Source organism: Mus pahari, chromosome 14, assembly GCF_900095145.1.
Source record: "Mus pahari chromosome 14, PAHARI_EIJ_v1.1, whole genome shotgun sequence".
Lineage (NCBI taxonomy): Eukaryota > Metazoa > Chordata > Mammalia > Rodentia > Muridae > Mus > Mus pahari.
Genome location: NC_034603.1, coordinates 75,255,845 through 75,275,600, shown reverse-complemented (window position 1 = coordinate 75,275,600; position 19,756 = coordinate 75,255,845). Strand labels below are relative to the sequence as shown.

The window sequence follows — 19,756 nt, the reverse complement described above, 5'->3', positions numbered from 1 at the left end:
CTCATTACAGTCTAGATATATGGAGTCTAGTGTTGTCAAACAGATGCACTAGTGATATTTTGAGCCAATAAATATTTAGGGGAATGGGGAAATCGTTCATCTTAGGATATTTAGCAGTATGCCCCTCTAACCACTAGTTGACAATGGCACCCCTTGTCCAAGTTATGACAGTTTTATGAAAATGGATTTCCCGAAGGAAAACTTTTACCTAGTTGAAAATCAAGTCTTACTAAAAAGACAACTTTTTCTTTAGATGTTTATATAATTGCAATAGAGTTGAATGTATTATCTTAATGGAAACCAGCTTCTGTTGTCTATGTGATTTATGAATCAAAAATATAGACTCCTGATTATTTCCTGGGAAGAAACAGCATTTCCCTCCTTGCTTCCTACAGAGCCCTTTTCAGTGGCATCCTCTGCATGTGGCTCTGCCTCTGCTGACCTTTGCTTTGAAGTGCTTTGGATTCTTACAAAGAAAAGCATCATGGGAATATACAGTTTGAAAGCCAAAGTTTTGTGGCTCCACATATAGGAGCCAGACTAAAACGTAGAGTGTGCTTCATTACCTGTATGGACTCCACAGAGTGACTTGAGGACACTCTGTCCCCCACAACATCACCATATAGAAATCCACCTTAACCATGCATACACACACACACACACACACACACACACACACACACACACAAAACCACCCCATCACTGAAGTATAAAATGTCCTTGAGTTCAGAGTACAATGGCTGTTTATTAAATGAAAATAATATTGGAAAAGGACACTGTTGATTTTGAAGACATTACTTTGAACTTAGCATATGTTTTCTATCTCCACAGACACTGAGAAGTGTATTGTATTTACTGCAGGGAAAGTGAAAAATTATAATGAAATGGGTTTCTCTAGAAAACCCATTGGGGAAGTAGGTGAGAAAATACAACCCATGAGCATAACAGATCTTATTTTAAAGAAATAAACAATGTGTGCTGAACTCTGACCAAGCGCTGTATTCTAGGTAGAACTTCACAGTAAACCTTTGTAATGGCATGAGGAGGGAGATACAGTTCCTTTCTCAACTCTACAAAACCTCACAGGTTACCTAGAACTGTCCTCTGCTAGAGATCCAAGAATTCCTCATTAGGTTAAAACGTATGCAGACTTAAAATGAGTTCATGTTGCACCAGTTATGCTACCAGAAGATAAAAGAGTGAAGGTTTGCAGCATGCTCAGAATCATCATTAGTAGCATCAGTAAAACCCCAGTTCTTCCTTGGAAGTCCCAGAGACTTTGACGTCCTACAACCTTTCTAGGTATTTGGAAAAGTGGGGATATTCCTTTCTTTCCTTAATAAAAGGAGTTTAATGTTTTTGCAAGGGCATCATGCAATAAGTATTGTATAACTCTAAATTGTATAATTGACTACGAGTTGAGTAAGATTCCCATGCACTACTGCATAAGCAGCTGTCTGGTTAGACAATCACAGGGAAGCTATGCCAAAAGCCTCCATTTGCAAAGGATGCCTTGGTGGATCCTAAAGGACAATAATATTCAAGACAGATCACAGACTTTATAGTGCCTCCAGGGTACCTGGGCATACCTTCTCCTGTCTTGAGACTATGCTGTGAATGAGCTCCATGTTGACCTGCCTGTCACTTGACCAGCTCTATCCAGATATGCACAATTCTTGCTTAGGGCAAGAACTCATCTCCTACATTGTCACTGTACCTACCCCATACTGCTTTAAGATTACTCTGAGAGCTAGAGTTTCTAAAACATGCCAGTTACATGTCAAAGACACACAGCTTCTGTCTGATTATAAATATTATTACAAAGAACCAAATATGAGACAGTGACTGCACCTTGTCAATTCATGGGTACCTACAGGCACAATCAATAGCATGGCCTTTTCAACATGGAGCTATGACAGATGGCCCTGTGTGTGCGCCATTCCTGCTAATAGCTCTGCTTGCTCAATGAGGTAATATTGAAGTAAGAGAGGCTGTCCTTTTGCTATGTTGAAACCAACAGTGCATTTCCATTTGAGATTTTCATTCTGAGAATATTCTCAGAATTATTATATGAGAAGAATTACAATCAAGTAACTATCTGTTGTTTGCTGTGCTTGGCTTCTGATTCCAGTAGGCCTGTAAGTCCTCCAAGAGTCTTCCTGCCCATCCAGGCCAATTTCCCTGTGGCACACCCCCAGGCTCTTGGTAAACAACTTCTGTGATTTGTATCTTCTGACTTCTTTTTTTCTTTTTCTTTTTTCCTACAGTGTGGCAAAGGAGCAGAAAACTTTGACAAGTTCTTCACGAGAGGGCAGCCTGTCTTAACACCACCAGATCAGTTGGTCATTGCTAACATAGACCAGTCTGATTTTGAAGGGTTCTCGTATGTCAACCCCCAGTTTGTGCACCCGATCTTACAAAGTGCAGTATGAAACTCAAAAATGAAAGATCAAATGCCTCCCCAGCCCCCAGCCTCCCAGCAGTGGGAAGTGATCCTTAACCATAAAAATTTAAGGCTATGGCCTTGTATTTTGTTCCACACAGAGGCCTGAAAATTCTAGGGACATTAGTCAATACATGATCAACTTTCTTCCTCACCCTCTCCCCCAAACCAAAAGCATTATCTTAGTGGATGATGACATAATGTACCGAGTTTAGTTTAATTATGTAGAAGTCATGTCTGGCTACAAATTGATTCTTCATAGAAAACAAAGAGATTTGGACCCTATTTTTTGGTACGATTTGATATATTCTCCATACTTTCCATTTCTTGGATTTTCACTGTCTGAATCAACCAGAGATAGTAAAGTGAACCCACCCTGACTCAAGGGAAGGAAACATTTCCACCCAAGATGCCTTTGGAATGAAAGAACAGGAAGTCCAAAGAGAAAGCAAAGAGAGGTTGGGGGCTCATATATTCAAGACCCCATAGCTTCTATTCTCTGTTTCAATGGAAACGGTCCCTAGACTCTGAGAGGGCAGGATGAACCTGATCACTGTTCCCAGTCATCGAGCACAACAATAGTGCATAATTTAAGAATGAAAGAAAACTTCAGACAAATATTCACTGAATCTATCATCTGTAGTCCCCTGCTTGGTTGATAACTATCTCTAAAACTCATTCTTTTTAAGAGGCCAAATCGTCTAAGGACTTTGCTAAACAAGCATGTGAAATCATTTCAGATCAAGGATAAACCATGTGTACGTTCATTTTAATCTCTGGGAGATGACTCTTCAATCCAGGGTGCCATCAGTAATCATGCCACTGTTCACGAGTGTTGTTAGCCAACCCCCCCACACACACAATAATATTTTGCTGCCTTTGTAGGTACCCTTCCTAAGAAGCTGAAATGTATGACCCCATCCCCCTTTTTACTATTTATTTAATAAGCTGCAGTGTCGTTTATGGAAGTACAATGTATAGTAACTTAGTCAAAGTATTGACTAGCCTCAGTCCCTATAGATTGATTTTCCTTCTTTCTCTAGCCCCACATCCACTTAGAGATGAAAAAGAGTATAGTTTGGGTTCCTATTTTCAGTTCTTATTGAACGGCACATGTGGAACTATAGGATCAAGATACTTTATGCTTATATCAGCTCAGAGATGTTTTCTTGCTAGAAGGATTTTAATATGTTTTGCGAGTGCATCATGCAATGGATTTTGCATGTTTATAATAAACCTTAATAACAAGTTAATCTATATTATTGATATAATTGTATCAACTATAAAGAGTATTATGATAATTTTTATAAGACACAATTGTGCTATATTTGTGACGCTCATGTTTCCAGTCTGCTTTAAGATTAAGTGTTAGCTTTATTCATTGCTGCTGGGCTCTCTCTTATCTGCTACCCCACACACTGGCACTCTATCAGATATATTAATTTTTTAATGTACATGTAATTTTAAAAATGAATGGCTACTTTACACGTTTAACTAGGGTTTTACTATATATGTGTACATATGTATATATACATATATATATATATATATATTTGATTCTACCTGCAAACCCCGGTTTTGTTTGTGGGGATTATTTTTGAGATGAGACTCTGTTAACTTCTTCATGTTATCCTCTGTTCAGGTTCCTCTATCACCCCTTCTTTTGGGGACAGCTGGAAATATTTAATTCCAGTATTCCTGATATGTTCATATATATGTGGCGTTGTTACAGCACCTGGGCTGAACTCTGTGTGTGTGTGTGTGTGTGTGTGTGTGTGTGTGTGTGTGCGCGCGCGCGTGCGCGCGCACGCGCGCGCGAGTGTGTCTGTCTGTCTGTCTGTCTGTCTGTCTGATACTTTTCAGCCTATGTCTTTGGGGTCTCTAGGGATGAAGGGGTGGAAGGACTCCTTTCTCTGTGTGCATATGAACACCCAAAAATATGTAGTCTGTCTTTCTGCCCCAGAATAACTCATTGTGTACTCCAGAACACACAGAATCCTTGAGACAAACTTTATCCCCAGGCCTGTGTAGAGCCATCTCTGAAGCTGTTGCCAACAGACTCTCTGCAGAGGCACATACTGTTTTAAAGCTGTTCCTAGAACATTCCGGTCTTTGAAGAGCACGTCTTTGGCCAAATGCCTCCTAACACAGGTGTTTAGAAGAGGCAGACTTCTGCAGAGTAAGGACAAGTGGAGTTCCCACCAGTCCTTAGAGAAGGAGCTTCTCCCGAAATCATCTCACAGTTAAGCGCTCCTCTTTGTTACGCTCCATCTATCTGCTTGGAAGTCACATACCCTGCAACCCACCAAGAGTCTTTGGGATACGGAGCATAGGCTGTTCTGAAAACCCCTAATCAGAAGGAGATATGGAGTGGAGCGTGGGCCACACCAGAAAAGAGCAGTTTCTTCTGCAATCTTTCATGAATTCTGAACTTCAGACCTCAAAAAGTGGGGAAGGGTATCATATATGGATCTCAGAAGTCAAGCTCATCATCTTGGTAACCTAGCCTTATCAAAAACACTGTACTCGGTCCAACTGTAAAGGAACTGGCTTATCAGTGAGCGTTGGAAGTGAAAGCGTTGCTCTTCCCAGGTGGGACAGCAACAAGAAGCTGAACCTCTCAAAGTGAGGGAAGCCACAGAGAAGGCGCACAGGGTTCGTAGACAATCCCTCTGGAAGTGCCAAGCTGCCTGGCTGTCTCACGCCAGTAGCAGGCTTGGGTTCTTCCTTAAACCATCAGCATCCAGCTCCAAGTGATTCAACTTCTCTAGAAAATATGTGTGATCCCTTAGATGGCTTGGATGCTTAGAGACTATTCACCAACATTCTCAAACAGGAGAAGGGAAATAACAGAGCCACAGACCAGCATTTGCCTAAGGAACAGAACACTGGAGTATAAACTTAGGAGAGATGATAAAAATTTAAGGAAGTGTTCACGATGCTGCCTATTCTATACAGTGCTGAGTGTTAAATTCAGATGAAGGCTAATACTTTAAAGATCTGGACAGCAGAGACAACTTTTGCTACAAAACTAACTCATGTGGATAACCACTAGTAGCCGTTAGGCAGGATCAGTTGATAATATTCTACATCATTGTCCCACTTCACAGACCTTGTGTGAAACATGGCTACAGGAAAACATCTGCCATTTGAATTGAAACAACCACACCTGAGGGAGGCCAGAACCAGGAGGGTGCCTTGAAGGGTTTAATCCCCGAGGGGCAGGGTTGGGGACTATGTAGAACGCACCTGCTCCCAGACTCTGCCTGCACTGGCAGGGTCTGTGGAAGAGAACCTAGCACAATCTAAGTCTCCACAGGACCCATCAGGCTGTGACCCAGAAAATCCATTAAAATCATTTGTATTATATTCCCCTGGACGGTGGCCATTGCCCAGTAGCAGCTCTTCCCTGTTCCCCCACAGGCCAGTGGGCTGCTCGCTCTGCCTTCAGTGTGGCATCTAAAGTTACCTGGTGCTTGGGCTGAGAGGAAAGAGCTGGAGTATGCTGCCAGGTGCAGCCCTGGGAGTTAATGGGAGGCTCACCCCCAGGCAGGAGCTAATTCAGAAGGTAGATGAGGAGCCCTAGGAGTTAAACTGCCCTTCACCTTCCTACCTCTGTGGCCTAGTTTGAGCTAGTAGCCTTTTCTTTAATTTAGTCTTCTTTATTAGTAATTTGAGAAATTCAGGAGGCCAAGAGTTTTCTGGAAGCTTGGTCTGAGATGGTCACATGAAAGATTACCAGAGGCCAGTATCAACCCTCAAATGTTGCTGCTCACAAGCTCCAGTTATTAGCAAATCCTGGTAGCTTGCCAACCCCAAAAGAGCCACCCATTGATGTATCACAAAGAGGAGGAAGCAGAAGTCAACACCATTAAAGAGCAAGGTTTGAGTGCACCCAGGAAGACATGGAAGGTTGGTGGAGAGGTGGTGTTATCTGCATGGGCTTTCCACTGGGGGTCATTGGTGCAAAAGGAAGTTGCTGTTCATCAGCCTTCAAAGGTGTTACAATCTTTTGTCCGTCCTCAGACTCTCCCAACTGTAACAAGTCCTTTGCCCCCGGCAGAGCCGAGCCAGCCAGCAGACCCTGGAAGCACTTAGTCCCACCTTTATCCCTCTGGTAATTGTGGCTGCTGAGACGAGGTCCAGAAGTCAGGAAAACAACCCACAGAGACCTGCCAGCTCGCTCAGCAGAGAAAAATAGGAAGGGTTTGTGCAGGGCTTCATTTTCTCAAACGCCTCCGCAAGGCAGCACCGCCTGACAGTCATCTCGCCTCGGTCTCACGAAATCATCTATTTCTTGTGTGCACATGTCATGCTGTTTCCTGTTTGTTTACAACCCTAGAAGGGTAGGGTTACCTGTCCCCACACCGCGGCTGAGCACATCAAACAGTCATGCTCAGGAGATGCATGCTGAGCCAGGGACCCGAAAGGATGGCTGACCATGGTGGGTGGGGGGACGATAGCAAGGAGGTAGACAGGTCCTCTGGTTAGCAGTGGGTCCACACTAACATGACAGAGTGTTAGGAAACTGGTTTTAAAATTGTTTCCCATGAACTTCTGTTAACAAACTGTGCTGGGCAGTCAACACCCCTGCCACATCTCACTGGGCCAGCGTAGCAAATCTAGAAGAAGCAGATACTTTCTGCTGTCAGAATAATCCAGAAAATCAGGAAAGGGTGCTTGAGGCAGGCACAGACACAGACACAGTGTTCTAGAAACGGTGTCGAGCGCTGTCCCAGTGAGGATACAGTAATGGTTAAAAAGTGTGGTTGGCTCAGCATTCATGTGGTCAGGTGCCAGTCAATAAACAGAAGACCCACCAAGTCGTTAAACAGCCTTACTGTGACCCTCCTCAGAAGCCCACGAGTTCCAAAGACTTTTTTTTAACCTAAAACAAGAAATTAACTTATTAACTCCAATAGAGTACCTGGGTATCCTGGGCTATTTGTACTTTTTTATAGAGGACTTTAATAACTCAATTCTTTTCAAGCGAGTTTTTAAAATAATAAAAATTTCATAAAATTCCAATTCCGTGCAACCTATAGGAGGATTTCACCCAGTTTGTATAGAGTACCCACAGTCTGCATTCCCACAGCGGGATATTCCCACGCTAGTGAGATCTGGAGCCCACCTTGGATTGGCTGTCGTATGGTATTCTCTCCCTCTCTTTCCTAGCAGACACTAAAGATAGCTGCGCAAGGGTTAGTTATCTTTCAACTGTAGGATGATGGCTTTACAGCTCCCCTTCCTGATTCAGTCCCCGGAAAGCATTCTTGGGGGTCTAGAGGGCCCCACTCTTCACTGTAAGAGTCAGAGCAAGAAGGGACTGCTTCTTTAACTCTGTCCCCTCTGGTCCCTCAGTCTCTCACATTTGATTAAAATGGAGAGATGCCCTCCACGGATTCTGCCCACTGGGCAATTCAAACCTACTACCCCAAGAAGAGGCAGCACTGGGTGTGTCTGGGCATCTGCTTCCATTCTCATGGATGTGAGTAGACAGAACCCTACTTTTGAGAAAAATACCTATCCAGCCCACTTTGTAAGAACCCCCTTTTCTAAACTATGACAAAAGGTGGCTTTGCACTTTCTGATCAAACAACACTGTCTTTTGTCTCCTGCTTAACTTTTAAAACTATTCTGTGATCGACGTTTGTAGATTTTTGTTAATATTTTGCCTGGAAAAATGTGACTCTCTCCTTGAGAGGTTTAGTAGACTATTAAAAATTACACATGAAGGTGTTTACTATTTTGAGGAGAAAGGTTTTTCTAAGAATCGACCTCCTATCCTGACCTGAAGGCTTTTCAGGATACCTTTCGTAGATGATCAGATGCATTTGGAGCTGCGTTTCCTACATGATTTCTGTTTTGTTTTATGAAGGACACACCATATTTAAATCTCCCATGAAAAAAAACAAAACAAAACAAAACACCATGCAAAACCCCAAATTGGTTCGGAGGAAGGAGTGAAGGTGGAGGCTGCTGCCAGAACGGGCCTTAACTGCTAAGCCAGGGGCTGTCCCCCTGCTTGTTTGGTTCCTGAGCAGGTGAGGTAGACATGTAAATTACTGCCTAGCTTTCTTGGATTTGTGTAACCTCTACTCTCCGTTTGCATGATCCGCTCTGTTAGATGCATTCATTGTAGTTCGGAAGCAAGCGTGTATGAATAAAGATACTGATCACTCCTGAGTGAGCGGCTGTCATTTGCATCCCGTAGCGGCCTCGCTCACCCGTGTTTCCCACCCAGCGTTCTTTGAATGGTAATGGTGTTGACTCTGGACACATTCCGTAGAACACTTTCATCTTTTCACCCGTTTCAGTGCTTCTCTATTAAAGCCTTTAAAAAAAAAAAATCTCAAAATAGCTTTGGGGACTGGAGTTAAGAGCATTCACTGTACAGTCATGAAGACCGGAGTTCTGATCCCAGCACACACAGCAAGCAGGGCATCCCACAACACTAGCACTGATGGATCTAACACCTTCTGGCTTCTGAGCAAGTCTGTGTGAGAACTTAAACACACACACTCACATACAAATGAATGAGTGTATTAAAAAGAAATTAGAATACTGTGTACTGGGCCAGTGAGATGGTTTAGTAGGTAAAGGCACTTGCCACCAAAACTGAAGACCTGAGTTCAAACCTCACTTCTACATGCATGCTGTGGTCTCTCTCTCTCTCTCTCTCTCTCTCTCTCTCTCTCTCTCTCTCTCTTTCTCTCTCTCGTCTCCCCTCAAACTCTGTATAGTCAAGGATGCCTTAAGTTCTTGATCCTCCTGCCTCTCCACCTTCCCATAGTGCTAGAGTCCAGGCAAACCACCACATCCAGTTGCAGTGGTGGGGACTGACAACTGAGCTATATATCCCCAGAACCCAGTCTCTAAAAGCCAAAGGCCGACGTTGGCAATGCCTCTTGCTCACGCTCTCCCGAGAGGCCTCTCCCCTTACACGCTCTCTGCACTCATATATGCGCCCACTAGGTAAATGTTTTCTCCCTTAGATGCTGAACTCACATCCAACCTTCTGAAGTTCGGGGGTCTTGCATCTGCTATGGAAAGGCCCAGAGAATTGGGTTCTGAGGAGAAGCAAAGAACAGTGTATTCACACACACACACACACACACACACACACACACACACACAGGTCATCTCGCTAACAACACCCTCATGAAGATCCAGTGGCCAGAAGGGCCTGAGACAGGCCACCAAGGTTTATCCCTGGTGGCTTCAGAGGCGAAGACAAGATTGAATGAGGCTTGTTCACCCAGTCCTACAGAGGTGGAGGGGGTGGTCTGAGGTCATGAACAATACCCTTCCAGGGGTATCAGGTATCACCAGAATGGCAGCTCAAGAATTCTGTTCAATACTGGCCTCCCAGATCCCCACCTCTGCCCACTGACATCCAGTCTGTCAGCAGGTATTGTTGGGGCCACTCAGTCAGGATTCTCAGCTGGGGGCTATTTTGCTCCTGGGATGCCTAGAGTTTTGATTTTTGTTCTTGTTTTGTTTCTTGCTGACACAGCCAGGAGGCATGCTGCCGATTCTGCTGGGTAGAGGGTGGGGACACTGCCAAGCTTCCCACAATCTCTGGGACAGTTCCCACTTCAAAGCTTTGCCACACCCAAAATTCTAGTGGTCCTGCCGTTGAGGGGCTTAGCCAAATCTTTCTACTTCGCTCCATCCTCAGTACTCCCTTCCCTGAGGTGACCCTTGATCTCTCTCACAGCTGCTCCTCCTGCACAGCAGCCCACAGGACCAGATGAGGCAGGCCCTTCCTGTTTAAAGCGCTCCAACAGCTTCCCATCCCCCATCATCCACAGTCTGCTAGCATAACCCACTCTCAAGATACTGGGTCAGCCGTCCGGAAGGTAGGTTCAGAAATGCTGACTTGAGGGCTGGAGAAATAATTCACTCAGTAAAGTGTGTGTTTCATAAGCGTCAAGGACCTGCATTCAATCCCCAGAACCCGTGTTTTAAAAGGTGCGCATGGCGGTGGGTATTTATAATCCCAGCCCTGGGGAGGTAGAGCCAGGCCCCATGGCCACCCAACCTAGCTGAATAGCCACACCCCGAGCCAATAAAAGACTTTGTCTCGGCATACAAGGCAGGTAGCTCCTGAGGGACAACACTGCAGGCTGTCCTCAGCGCTCAGTGAGTAGGCGCCTGCGCACAAAATGCTTACTGTGCGCATGTGTATAAGACTCTTTCCTATCAGAATATGCTAAGTGAGGGGCCCAGCGACTAAAGAGTGTCTGCACCGAGCAGAGCCCCAGAACAACATTTGTCTAATGGGTAAATGCATAAAAGGACCCCCAGGAAGGCTGTGCTACCTCAAGGTACTACAGGGAACATTAGGAGACCACGGTCCTTGCTCTGGAGGTGTTGCGGTACTAAGGAGGCAAGATAGGCACACGGGCGTGGCTCGAAGATGAAGCACCAAGAGCCAATGGATGCCTCAGAACCCCGGATTCTCAGCTTCTGCCCTTTTACATTACCGCATTTACACTTGAGGTCAGTCGACACCCTGAGGTTCTCCTCTAGCCTACAGCATGCTTGCCCTTGAGGGCAGCGGTGTAGTAATTAGGGTTCAGCTAATACAGTACTATGCACACAGCAAAAGCTCTGTATTTTCACACCCTGCCCCACGAGTGAGCATCGCAGGGAACTGGGTACTGCTTGCATGCAGGGTGTGTGCAAGAAATGCTTTGAGCTCTAAGGAAGCCAAATGGATATCCCAAGATTCTTTTCTTGTAAGCTAGCTCAATAGACGCATTGCAGGCAAGCCCTGTCCTCGTTGTGAAAAGAGAAAATAGAATTCAGCGAAATCAAAGGGCTAGAGGCGCGCTCAAGGACTCGACAGACACAGACAGGTGAGTATGTCAAAGAAGCAGAAGTCTGAAGCAGATGACAAGTGCGTGGACAGTCCCACACAGCTGCAGACACAGGGGTGATTCTTCATAAAGGTGCCAGACGCACCTTCTACAGTGCCTTTGTTTGCATTTATTTATAGCCCACAGCGACAGCCACCTCAGGTAGAACCTAGTGACCTCGTTCATCTTACATAAGAACAGAGGGCGGGTCAGAAAGGTTGAATGCCAGTACCCAGAGAAGCAAACTCTAGATGTCTCATGTCCACTCTAAGTACAGGGACGTCAGCTGTGTGTCTCCTGGAGGGGAAGGCCAAGGACCTGTGATCTGAGGAAGGAGGGGCTAGAAAGAAGAGATCAGTGCAAACAGAAACTACCCAATAGGAGGGAGAGGAAGGGCTGATGTCTATCTGGCATCTGCTATAGAATCTGGGCATAATGACCTCATTAGCTCCCGGGGCCCTGTTTGGATAGAGGTCATGTAAGGACTTACAGATGAGAAAGCCTTGTGATGTCTCCCTATCGTAGAGGCCAAGGTTTACACTTTATTGATGGAACAATGAAAGCTCAGGTAGTAAGCTGGGTACAAGCTGGGTACCATCTATGTGTGCTCTTGGCCTACTCAGAGGTTGAAGATGCCACAATAAATCAGAGATGCAGGACCTCCTAAAGACTTTTTCCCTTCATCACGTCCTTTCAAGCTTCCACCACCAAGGGGGAAGTTCTCCTCGTCTGACTAGATGCCCTTCTGCAGCTGTTTCCAGAAGCTCAACCCCCCCTCCCTTCACCCTCTTTCTCCTGATTTCATTTCCCCCACTTTAGCACTGTCTGTGTTCAGGAAGGAGAGAGAAAAATAGCATCCGTGTTCTTAGAACCCAGCAGGTACTTTGCAGCCGCCCACACCTGCCTGCCTCGTGCCCAGAGAGACCCAGGAGAAAGAAAACAAGCCTCAGGCATGGCTGGCTGGCCCGGGGCTCAGCTTCCACAGCAGACCTAGGAGTCAAGAGCCATCAGAGGGAAGAATGGTCTAATGGGTAGGGGACAGGGGACACAGCACAACAAGATGCTCAGTGTCTATGACAATGAGCAGCCCAGGGAGCAGCGGTGGGACTTCTCTGGGACAGAACACTGTAGGAATGCCTTTACTGTTCTAGAACGTGACAGAAATAACACCTGGATTCCTCAGGAGAAAGATGATGCCTTATCACTGTGAAGTCAGTACTGTCATACTTAACGACCAGTTAGCCTGGCCATCACATTGGTCTTCATGTCTTTCTGCGCTGACAAAGAGATCCTGTGGTAAATGCCAATGGGGCTCACAGCTATTGATTTTTGTACATATGGGGTGTGTATGATGTGTGTGTGTGTGTGTGTGTGTGTGTGATATGTATACATGTGGTATGTGTGTGTGATATGGTGTGTATGATGTGTGTGTATATGTGTGTATGTATGTGTGTGTATTGGTGTTGTGTGTGTCGTGTGTGCATGTGTGTGATATGTGTGTATGGTGTGGTATGTGTATGGTGTGGTATGTGTGTGGTGTGGTATGTTTGGGGTACATGTGGTGTGGTATGTGTGGTATGGTGTATGTGATATGTGGAGTATGTGTGATGTGTGTGTGGTGGGTGTGTGGGTGTGTATGTGTGTGATATGTGGGGTGTGTGTGGTGTGGGGTGTATGTGGTATGTGTGTTGTGTATGTGGTATGTATGTAATGTGTGATATATGTGTGGTGTGGGATGTGTGTGTGTTGCACATAAGGTGTATGTGTACATGCACAAGTGTGAGAGTATGCATAGGGAGACCAGAGCTCAATGCCAGGCATCTTCTTAATTGCTCTCTGCCTTGTTTATGAGTTTGTTTTTGAGGCAGCATCTCTCACTGCCTGGCAAAGAGATCCTGTGGTAAATGCCAATGGAGCTCACAGCTATTGATATTTGAACATAAGGGGTGTGTATGGGGTGTGTATATGTGTGTGCTGTGTGTGATGGAGCCCATCAATTCTTTTCAAATTGCTAGCCAGGGAACCCCAGGGGTCCTCCTGTTTCTGCCTCTCTAGTGCTGGGTACTGGCATGTGTGCCCCTGTGCCCAGCCTCCTTATGTGAACTCTGGGGAACTAAATCTGGCCCCTTGTGCTTGCACGGCAAGCACTGTGAACTGTCTTGTTTTATGTTGTCAACTTGACACAGACTGGAGTTATCCCAGAGAAGGAGCCTCCCTTGAGGAAACGCCTCCATGAGATCCAGCTGTAAGGCATTTTCTCAATTAGTGATCAAGGCTGGAAGTGCCCATTGTAGGGGGTGCCATCCCTTGGCTCGTGGTCTTGGGTTCTATAAGAAAGCAAGCTGAGCAAGCCCGGAGAAGCAAGCCAGTAAGGAACATCCCTCCATGGCCTCTGCATCAGCTCCTGCCTACAGGTCCCCAGCCCTGTGTGAGTTCCTGTCCTGACTTCCTTTGGTGATGAACAGCAGTGTGGAAGTGTAAGCTGAATAAACCCTTCCCTCCCCAACTTGCTTCTTGGTCATGATGTTTTGTGCAGGAATAGAAACCCTGACTAAGACACACTGTATCAACTAAGCCTTCTCCCCACCACCATATTAAACACCTTACACATCCAGAAACACATGAACAAAGAGAGAGGGACCATAAAGTCTATTAAAAATTCCAATTTAGGTTTCTTGGAAGAAAAGCACCATCAGAAGCCACCTAGGAAGAGCCCTTCTTAACTTTTACAAAATTCCCTGGTCTGTCTTGGCTGGGTTCAAGGCATTTTTTTTTACTTCTATTTTCGGTTTTTGATGGATCTACAGGGATGTTACCCCATCAGAAGTTGAGAGCATTTGTATAGTAGGCATCAAAAGTTTAAGAAATAGGGGTTGGAGAGATGGCTCCACAGTTAAGAGCTCTTGATGTATTTGCGTTAATTATATGTAATTTAAAATGTATTCTGAACCTACGAGAACAGTGAGCTTTGCTTTTTGACAGATGAGTCATTTCAAGGTTCACTTGTGCAGACACACACAGAGCATACACACACTGTATGTCCTGGCAGCTCACACTAGTTACCACATACTGCAGCCGTGAGTTGCTGACTAACTAATTATCCTGACACTTACCTACATCAATAGCTGTCTCACAGCTTTTATGGGGTGGGAGTTTGGGGCAGCTTAGCAAAGAGAACTGTCCCCAGCTCTTCATGAAGTGTCACCAGCTCTTCATGAAGTGTCACTGATGGCATTCTCATCCCCAGACATCGCCCTGTTGGCTTATATCTTTTCCTTTTTTACTTTTAATTAAGAATGCCCTATCGCTGCACTACAGAGAGATGGTTAAAAATCTCGGAAAGGAGGCTGGAGAGATGGCTCAGTAGTTAAGAGCACTAGATGCTCTTGTAGAAGACCCAGGTTCAATTCCCAAGATCCACAGTATTCTCTGTAACCACTTGTAGCTCCAGTTCCAGTGGATCTGATGGCCTCTTCTGGCTTCCATGCGCCCTGCATGCTTGTGGTCGCCCAGTCATACATGCAGGTAAACTTACTTCTTAAACATATAAAATAAAAATTTTAATTAAATCTTGTTCTGAAATCTTGAAAAATATGGCAAAGTCAAGACAAAAATAATGAATTTCACTCGCCATCACACCGCCTGAGAGACCACTGATGACATTGGAGATTGTTTCTTTTCTTCTGGCGTGTCATCTTACCCTGTTGGGCACGCAGTGGGCATTCATATACCTATCCTGCTTTTCCAAGTATATCTATTCCCTTGGATAATAATATTGCATACCTTAATCAAGTCATTAAGAACTCTATACTGTTTAAACAAAGTCTTGCTGCGTAGCCCAGACTGGACACAAAGTCATAAGAGAGCCCAGGCTGACTATGGTAATTTAAATGATAAGTGTCCCCAATAGGCTAAATCATTTGAACACTTGGTGTTCAATTACTTGTGCTGTTCGGGGAGTTGAACCTTGCTGAAGGAAGTACATTACTGGGGGTGAGCTTTGAGAGATGGTACCTTCACCCAACCTCCAGATCTCTGCTTAATGCTTTAGTTAAAGGTATGAGTGCTCAGCTTCCTGCCGCCATGTCTCCACCCCATCGTGATGCACTCTCAGCTCGTCCCTCTGGAACAATAAGTCAAAGTAAACTTTCTCTTCCTTAAGTTGCCTTTCATCATGGAGTTATATCACAGCATCGGACTGTCTTAAGGTTTTACTGCCGTGAACAGGCACCATGACCAATACAACTCTTATAAGGACAACATTTAATTGGGGCTGGCTTACAGGTTCAGAGGTTCAGTCTGTCATCATCAAGATGGTAACATGGCAGCATCCAGGCAGGCATGGTATGGGAGGAGCTGAGAGTTCTACATCTTCATCTGAAGACTACTAGCAGAATACTGGTTTCCAGGCATCTAGGATGAAAGTCTTAAAGCCCACACCCACAGTGACACACCTACTCCCTGGGCCAAGCATATACAAACCATCACAGGGACTAATAAATTGGCTTTGAATTCCAAAGTCCTCCTACCTTTGGCTGCCAGGTCCTGGGAGTACAGGCATGCGCCACCACATCTAGACCATCCACTGACCTCCACTGAATACCTAAAGCACCTCCTGTTTCTACCCTACAAACTGACTGACCCTTGTTAAGGCTGCTCTCTTTAAGTTTTTAGAGCTCTCCATCCTTGAAATTATTTTGAATAATTCAGGGGCAAACATCTTAGATCCAAAATCTTCTCATGCATTTTATCTCCTCTCCCCAGTTGGGTCCCAGAAACATAACCAAATGTAACCCAGGCTGATGTAGAACTTGTAACTGAGGTTGGACTTGAATTCACAACCCTCCCAGGTACTGGGATTACAGGATGCACCACTGTGCCTGGCTTGAAACCTTATTTTCTGTAGTGACATTTTCTCGCCCTGGATCAACTAAAAACGGGGGGGGGGGGGAGTAAATGTCAAACTGTTTCTAGATAATTTGCCACCAAAAGTCAACTCATTCATTTATTCATTCAGCAAACACTTATGTGCACCCTGAACAATGTACCAGGACCAGACTACCTACTGGGCATGCGATGGTTGCCACAGCTCTTAGTCAACGGCATGTTTACCATCAGCTTCTTTCTGCAGGATTGGAAGCAGCTTGAAGTAAAATACTTCAAACAAATAATTAAATAGAAATAGACCATCGGGCCCAAAGAGAATAAAATCGTATATTTTCCACAAGAATCAATAAAATCCCTGTCACTGATCTTAAAGTTATCTGTGCATTTCCTAGAAGCCGAAGACAGTGGGAGACGTGATGGTCAGTCACGTGATTCTCTTTCCTGGAACCTTATGTCTCTGGGAAAGACAGCGTTTTCTAGTACTGAGTTCCAAAAGAAACTCAAAAGTAATAATTTTATTGCATCAAAAAGGCATTGTCAACATTAAAAAATAAATTAGTGGCATTTTGGACATTTTATTTTCCTTTTTGAGATAAGGAAGGCTCCATGTAGCACAAGCTGGCCTCAAACGCTATACCCGAGACCAGCTTTCACTCCTGATGCCCCTGCCTCTGGCTCCCTGATACTGAGGTGCCAGGCCTGTCTGTACCCCTGGAAAATGGCTGATGCATTTAAATGGCTTTGTTCTTTCTTTCTTTTTTTAAAAAAGACAATCAATTCAGTGGCCTCTTTCTCCCAGCCTGTCTTTAGTGATCTACATCAACCACTTGGCATAATATAAAGATGAAATTTCATGAAGGTGACCGGTGGGGATGTTCAAGCCAGTGTCTGGAAATGTAGCCAATGACACGGCCCAGCTCGGTCCAAGAAAAGAATTTAGAATTCCTGGAGGAAAGAGAACAGTGAGGTGCCATGTTTTATCTGTCAACTTGGCAAAAGTTAAAAGCCTGCTTTAAAGATTAAAACTCAATTTTGGCAGGAGTTGGGGAAACCAGCCCTCGCCTACCCTGTGGGTGGGAACAGAAATTGGTGTAATAATTTTGGAGGGCAATTTGCAACAACACTCTTGAAAATGTGCTTACGCACAGCTATTCTACTTTAGAAGATGTTCTCAAAGGGGAAAAAAAAAAAAAAACAGCACACAAAGCCTTAGTTGGTGAGACTTCCTTTTCCCGGGCTGTCCGGATTGGACTGGATCCAGCTGGACCTTTGTACTCACCCACTTAGGCTTATCAGTCCTCACATATATTCATTTATTCATCCATTCATTTGTTCAATTTGTGTAGGTGTGTATGGGTGGGGGTGTGGACTCATGTATGCAGGCACACACGCATGTGCATGCATGTGGAAGCTAGAGGACAACCTCATGCTGTTCCTTCTTGGGGTTTTCTGCTAACTTTTTTGAGATAGGGTCCCTCACTGAGACCTGAAGCTTATCCATTAGGCTAGGCTGGCTAGCCACCATCCCTGGACATCTACCTGCCTCTACACTCTCAGTGCCAGGGTTACAAGTTCATTCCACCACGACCGGATTTTTACTTTGGTATTGGAGATCAACCCAACTCCTCATGTCTACAAGGCAAGCACTTTACAGACCGAGCCATCTCAGCCCACCCCTTGCCCAACTCCCCCTTTTAAAACCTTGTTATTTTGAAATAATTTAGGACTCAAATCTGTACAGACTCTTCCCATCTGTCCCTCAGCCAGTTTGCCCTTTGGTTTTATCTTCACAGGCAAATGTATGAACAGAGCTAGGGAATGGCTGCCCCACTGAAGACCCCCTAGAGAGTTCACACACACACACACACACACACACACACACACACACACACACACGGTGTGGGAGATCAGCTGCTATGAAATTCTACCACGTGGACAGGCTCACGTAGCCACCATCACTGTCACCAGGACTTTGAACTTGCTCTATTCTGTAAGAAACTCACTCCCGCTGGCCCTTCCAGCCAGACCCCTGACCACCAGAGCCCCTGGCAACCAGCACTGTGCTCTGCTGTGATACTGTTTGCCGTGTTTAATGTTGTAAACTGGAAGTACACGGGCCTGGAAAGACAGCTCCATTGGTGAAGTGTTTGATGCACAAGTACAAGGACCCGAATTCTGGTCCCCAGCACAGGTGGAAACAGCAGGGTGTGGTGACAGATGCCTCTGCCTCAGCTGTAGGGGGAGAAGACTGGAGGATCCCTGGTGCTTTCTGACCAACTGGTCTAGCACAGTAAGTGAGCTCCAGGTTCAGTGAGAGGCCCTCAAAAATAGGGTGGCAAGCCATAAAGGACACTAGCCGATGTTGTCTCTGACTTCCATGCATGTGTACCCCCACACACATCACTAAAATAAATGGAGGCATATGGGTCATGACACATGTACACTTTATTTTGTTCGGCTTCTCCTTTTCCCCAAAGCTTCAGCCAACCACATCTTCCCCTCACCCCTCCTTAGCCTCTGGCCATTCTTTCAGCCTCCTCATCCATAAACCGATCCTAAGAGACAGAAAGGTGACCCAGGGAGCTTGTGAATGGAGCCGCATCTCTGGGCACCAGTAAACCCACAAAAACACTTTACCAAATCCGCATCCGATCCCCATGTGTCCACACGTCAGAAAATATCCATGCCACATCCCCCACTTCAGATCCATTCACCTGTGCCTAGGGGGAACAGGCTGCCTAGGGATCAAAGCACGTCCAAGGCAGCACGCCCCAGACAGCACACCCCACCACTGAGGAAGGCACAGGGAAGTTCTGCTGAGAAGGGCAGGGTTCCACTCGGGAACTACACACCATGCCCAGCTCATTGAAAACAGCCTCAATGTCTGTGGCTCTGAGCTACCACATAATCCTGAGCAGTTCAAGGCTGATAGGATGTAGCCATGTGCTTCTTGGGTTCTATGAGGCCACGCTCATTGGAATAAGCCAATACTAGGTATTTGATTTGCTTTGCCTAACGGGAGTTAGGTGACAGTCTGTGACATGGGACCCCACTGAAGGCTCTTGGTCTCTGAGAGTCTTCTAGTTTGGGGTCAGTTCCAGAGATAGCAGGTGACTATGAAAGAGCTCCTGGAGGCTTCCTCGGTATGAGAAAGTGACTTCTTGTGCAGTTTCCTTCTTTATAAAACTGTATTTGAGTGCATGATGTGCCCGAGTGTGTGAGGCCACATCTGTTTGCAGGTACAGTATACATCAGTGCTAGTACTCTCTAGAAAAGTACACTAGAACAGTACACATCAGTGTTAGCACACTAGAAGACTGTCTTAGCCAGGGTTTCTATTCCTGCACAAACATTATGACCAAGAAGCAGTTGGGGAGGGAAGGGTTTATTCAGCTTACATTTCCACATTGCTGTTGCTCACCAAAGGAAGTCAGGACTGGAACTCAAGCAGGTCAGGAAGCAGGAGCTGATGCAGAGGCCATAGAGGGATGTGACTTTCTGGCTTGTTCCCCTGGCTTGCTCAGCCTGCTCTCTTATAGAACCCAAGACTACCAGCCCAGGG

General features: G+C 45.4%; 1 protein-coding gene across 1 annotated transcript in view; it reads left to right on the top strand.

The window, feature by feature from the left end:
• Prkca (protein kinase C alpha) overlaps nt 1-3,777 on the top strand; it is a 389,175-nt gene extending 385,398 nt beyond the window's left edge. Inside the window, exon 17 of the mRNA XM_021214044.2 lies at nt 2,268-3,777. Coding sequence (XP_021069703.1) covers nt 2,268-2,432 — 165 coding nt within the window. The 3' untranslated portion in view covers nt 2,433-3,777. The remainder of the gene's footprint in view (nt 1-2,267) is intronic.
• The last annotated feature ends 15,979 nt before the right edge of the window (nt 3,778-19,756 follow it).